We start from the raw sequence: 5973 nt of genomic DNA on the forward strand, positions 1-5973 counted from the left end.
GATGATGACCAGAATGAAGGGAGAAACAAAATGAGAAGTAAAAAGAGTTGCTTGTGGTTTCTACGGCCACCAAGAATCTCTTTATATAGACTAATTTGGTGCTTACATGGTTTGATTTTTTGCCTCAACGTTCCAACTGGTTTTGCACATTCAAATGTCACATCAAATGGCATTCCATATGTAAGGGATATAGACAATTTGGCACTTTAATGACATCCAAGTTTGTAAAATTTACATTAGGTATGAGTGGGTAAATTACTTGATTGAGTTGGTACGAGAATAGTAGTATATAAAATAAAATCATATTTTCATCTTTGAATTCCATGCATACATGGATATATAGTAATTTTTTATTTTTGCATTTTAACAGTTGCCATTTTAAATTCACAACTGGTTTTGAACGTTGAAATGCCACTTGAATGTCATAGTATAGAGAATCCAACACTATAATGATATTTAAGTTTTAAAATTTTATTATGAATTTTCATCGTTGACTCTCATGCAGAAATAGATAAATTCTAACTTTTAATCACATTTTGACCGTTGTCATTAGTGTAAGATTCTTCATATTAAACATTTATGATTTATTATTAAATAATAAATAATTTGTGTGACCATTTCACAAACATATATATGTGTGTATGTATGTGTGTGTGGGAATTTATATGAATGCATAAATGTGAGAATTTATCACAGCCCATATAAAAAAAAGTGTTTGGTTTTATGATGTTTATAAATTAGAAATGATCCAATGAATAGCTTGGAGAATCCAGCACTAGAATGATATTGAAGTTAGAAAATCTATTTTGAATTTCATCGTTGATTTTCATGGTAAATAGATAAATTATAATTTTTTATCAAATTTTGACGAGTTGTAATTTGAGTAAGATTCTTCATATTATATATTTAAAGTATATTACTAAATGATATAGTATTTATAAGGAAGGCATAAATTCAGCTATTTATCATCAAGGAACTAAATTAGTTGGTTAAATAAAATGTGAATTATTATAAAATAATAAATATTATTAAATGGCGATCCAGAGACGGCATGCATCCAAATGCAGTGGTGCAAATTAAAAAATATTCTTACATTTCTTGTTTTCCAAATTTTAGATTTGTTTCGACAACAATCTAGGAAATCACTTCCTACATCAATTATAGCAAGAATTCTTTGTATAACGTTTAATGCCCTAAGTTGGGAGAAAACATAACTTGTCTTTGGGTCAAAGGAAAAAAAAAAAAAGTAAACTATTATTATTAATTGATGAAAAATACAGGTAAATTTTAGCGATTTAAGTAAACCTAATTTTTAGTTTAGAAAATATGGAGCCAATTGAAAGAAATTATGAAGTGTACATGCATGTCTTCAGGTAGTGGAATACATAAAATATTGGTCACTCATAGTGGCCGCATTCATAGGTACCTGATAGACAGTTTAGATATGTATATACTCGTGGTTCTCACTCACATGTGTAGGAGAAAAAATTTGCCTAGTATAAGTTCATTCCCTCTATCGAATGGTTTCTTCTCTTTTTTTTCTTAACTTTTCAATGGGGCTAGCAACTTCCTTTTAGTACGTAAATTGCACCTTTGGAAGGGCATCTAAGGAAAACAAAATTTTGCTTAAATTTAAGGGATAAATTTTATGCTACCTTCCTTTTCCCAAGGTTGAGGTCCCCGTTCATAAAAATCGTGTAAAATACAGATGGAGATGTATTTGTAGTGGGAGGAAATTGATAGCACTGGAAGTACTAGGGGCAGATCTAGATCTGGACGAAGAAGTCGTTAATGCAGAAGGAGTTAAGCATGGAGCAACACGTGCGGTAATAGGGGGTGCATGTGTAGGGGAGGACTATTAGCACTAATTAAGGGGCAGTGCTTTACGAAAGTGTAGAGGGAAAACTCCGAGACGATGGTATTTAGGAAGCGTTGCTTCTCACTTCATAAATACATACAACTATTTTTTCTTTCGAAAAACATTATGAATAACACTTCTGAAAATTAGTTTTCGAAAGCATTATAACACTTTCGGAAGTAACTTTTAGAAGTGTTAAAATTTCAGTGCTTTCTGGAATTAAAATGATTTTGAAGAAAAAAATGACCATAGCCTTGAGCCAACCTTGCATGTAGGCGCGAAGCTAAAAAAAAGGGAGGGGGAAATGTTGGGCTTAGAAGTTAGAACCCCAAATAATTAAGATTCTAAAAAGAATACCAAAATAAAATATGATACTAAAGTTGGAAGAATTTGTATTTTTTTAAAAAAAAAAACTAAAAAAGGTAAAAAAAATAAATATAAATAAAGGAAAAAATTAAAGTTGGGTGTTCACATTAATTTACCATATAATTAGTTTATTTTATCATAGCATTGCTTTAAGATGAGTGAATGATCGTTTATTCTCTTATAATTATGAATTTATTATCAAAATCTATGTTAGACAAAGCTCTATTCATAACAATCTTTTTCTTAAGTTTCTTAATCTTTAAATATTTCAACAATTAAATCTAAGCTTAAATGATGCAATACGTTTCATAGCATATTGTTTTACGTGGATTTCCTTGGTTTTTCTTATCTGTGACTTCGTTATGCTTTCCATGTGGTTTTGGTTGTAGGCAAAATTTCACATTACTTTTGCTGCCCGAATGAGCTCTTGTAGACTTGGTTAGTCTTAAAATTTTATGGATCCGGGACAAAATAATAAATAACATCCTCTTATATTTGTATTTGAAAATATAAATATTGCATAAAACAAATAGATACGTAATTAAATTAAAAATGATACATTTATTGCATTAAAATAATAAAATCATTTTAATAAATTTTAAAAAGATATATAATATGTTTTGTTCAATTTAGTATCATGTTATGGTTTTTCGTTCATGTCTTCAAATAAAATTACATACACATAAATATTTATGTATAAAATAAGTATGACAATAGAACAAGCAATCTATTAGGCACTCACCATCCTCATCCCATTGAAGGTGAGACAAATTTGGGTTCAGATCTAATAGAGGAAAGCTTATAGTTTTAAACCCATCCATGTCTGATTTTATTGGATTTATGTAAACTTGGGGGAACCCTCACATTTTTACAGTTTTAATTTACTTATATATCTTCAAAATATTAATTTTATATTTAATTTAATTTGATTTAGTTTCATTTTATATTTGACCCTCAAAGAAAAGCTCTAACTCCATTGCTATCGTCTATCATCGAAAAAATATCATTTATATTAAAGCTTACATATATTTCTGTTCTTTATTGATATACTAATTAACTTTTATTTTTATTTATATTATAATTTTAGTTTTTTTTCTTATCTTGTTAAAAAATAAACTTAACCATATATATATATATATATATATATATATATATATATATATATATATATATATATATATATATATTATGATGTATTATGGTGCACTGAAAATTTATTTATTATAAATTTATGAATATAACACATCATAAAAAATAACTAGCAACCAAAACAGTGATATATCACAATTTAATTTGAACAAAAAATACACGAAATAAAATAATAATTTTAATTTATTTATTAATATAAAATAAAATAATATACAAAATATTATTATATAATTTAATTTATTTAATATTTTGAGTCTTTTTTAACCTGTGCCATTGCATCTTAAGACAAGGTCCAAGGCCGAACCTGCTTGAAGGTTTAAAACCTTGTTGAAAGATTTAATGACTTTTAGAAGTTCGAAAATCAACCTTGGAGGAAGCATAAATCCCCCCAGCTCAAGCACTTGCCACACTATGGTGGTGCCTCCACATATACTATATCATTTTTTTTGCAAATCCACTACCAAATAATAAGAGAGATATTTTAAGGAAAAATATATAATTATTCTTAATAAATTAATATTTTTATTAGATAATTACTAAATTTTTTTATTTTTTATAAAGATCATTAAAAAACGTAAAAGCCTAAAACGATCAATTATTATCTCATTGTTGCGCCAAAATACTATATCATCTCTAATATATACACAATGCTTTATCAGTTTTTATATGCTTTTTTCTTATCATTATTATTAATTTCTATGTCCAACTAATATTAAAAAATCACCTATGGCTGAAGTGTTCAATAAAAAATTTAGAATTTCATCAGAAATCCGAAAGGAAAGCAGGCCCCCTGGAGCTTAATGAGGGTTATATAACACAAGTATAGAACGTACTAAACTAAAACTAAAAAAATAAAACTAGTCTTATTGATTGTAAAAAAGATAGGTGCTGTTTGTTTTTTATGAATGCCATTTTACATAAACGTCCCACCACACACATATTAAATCTCGTATGTATATGAAGGTTCTAAAATCTAAACTTTGGTCCGCAATTAAAATCTCATCACAATGTCATAATACTGAAAATATTTGTAACTGCAGTCGCTCCATATTTCTTGCAATTTAATTTTTATATAACCTGCTATCAAAACTGCGACTTTAATTTAAAATAAAACCTTATTATATGATAAGGTGACACTTGACAACGTTATGAACTATTTTAGAATTGAGTAATACGCAGTGAAACAAAGAACTTTTCATATGGGTACCATAACATGAGGTAATTAACCACACACACCAAAAGACTTAATTTATTAAACTAACCAATACATTTTGAAAATCGAAACACTCATAAAACCATATTGTTCAACCAACTTCTGGAAGAAATTAAGAAATAAACATGGGATGGCAAAGCCACATGATGACTTAATTGCACCATTAAGCAAGGCCAAAATCCAGTTCAGAGTTCTCCAAATGTAGACATTGTTGTCTCATCATCATCATCACCATTAAGCAAGGCCATATATCCCTGCTTTGGCATAGGTTTAACATTCATATCAGACCCATTGCCATAATTCAGCAGTGTCATTTCTTTAGGTGTTAGTGTTTGCATCTGATTAGGTTAGTTTGCTAGGTTTTGCATCTGATCACCAAGTTGGTTTGTTAGGGTTTGCATATCAGGTTGGTTTTCTAGGGTTTGCATCTGATCACCAGGTTGGTTTGCTAGGGTTTGCATATCAGGTTTGTATGTTGGTGTTGTTTGCATCTGGAGTTGAGATGGTGCCTCCAGCTGGTTGCAATTCTGCATTTCCATTCTTTTATCAACGTCCATCAGATCCTGTTCAATCATAGATGAAAGAACATTCAAATCAGCTGTGGTAATGTTCTTACAAGGTTGAACATTCCCTATATTAAGACACTGAGTCATGAACGAGGACATTTCAATCTCCTTGTTCTCCTTCACAACTTTCTGCAACTTGTCTTGACCCTTCACTATACTTTGGGAAACGAAACTCTCTTGGTTCACTTTCTTCCTACCCTGATCCAATTCAGGCCTGCTTCTGAACCTTTCCACCACACTTAGGACACCCAATTCGGATGGCCAAACCTCCGGCTCGGGTTCCTCACGGCCTTAAACTATAGTACACGCTTCAATGCCACAAAGGGTGTTGAGTTCCTCCGCCTTCTTCATCAGTGACTTCTTTCTTTTCCTGAATGTTGTGATCCTTTTGGTATTGTTGGCTATGAATGCAAGTTTCACCTTCTTCCGACCCATGATGGTGACCAGAAAAAAGGAGAAACAAATTGAGAAGTGAAAAGTGTTGCTTGTGTTGTGGTTTCTACTGCCACCAACAATATCTTTATATAGACTAATTTGATACATTTCTGGTTTGATTTTTCAGTAATTATTTGTTGCTGGCATTCTGTTCTAGTGTGAAAGTGCCAACTGATTTTGAACATTCAAATGTCATTCCTTACATGCAGGGTATAGAGAATCCGGAACTTTAATGACTTTTAAATTGTAAAATTTATATTACATATCAGTTAGTAAATTACTTGAATGAGTTGGTACGAGAATGGTACTAATATAAAAAGAATTCTTATATTCATCTTTGAATTTCTTGGATACATGGATATATATTGTAATTTTTAATATTACCA

General features: G+C 29.9%; 1 protein-coding gene across 1 annotated transcript; it reads right to left on the minus strand.

The window, feature by feature from the left end:
* Window positions 1–4933: 4933 nt before the first annotated feature.
* On the minus strand, window positions 4934–5587 carry LOC100815178 (agamous-like MADS-box protein AGL80). Its single transcript, XM_014763609.1, has 2 exons — window positions 5460–5587; window positions 4934–5378 (listed from the first exon to the last, which is right to left on the minus strand). Exons 1-2 carry the CDS (start codon window positions 5585–5587, stop codon window positions 4934–4936), a joined length of 573 nt encoding a protein of 190 aa, XP_014619095.1.
* Between the last annotated feature and the right edge of the window lie 386 nt (window positions 5588–5973).

Source organism: Glycine max, chromosome 11 (assembly GCF_000004515.6).
Source record: "Glycine max cultivar Williams 82 chromosome 11, Glycine_max_v4.0, whole genome shotgun sequence".
NCBI classification, from domain to species: domain Eukaryota; kingdom Viridiplantae; phylum Streptophyta; class Magnoliopsida; order Fabales; family Fabaceae; genus Glycine; species Glycine max.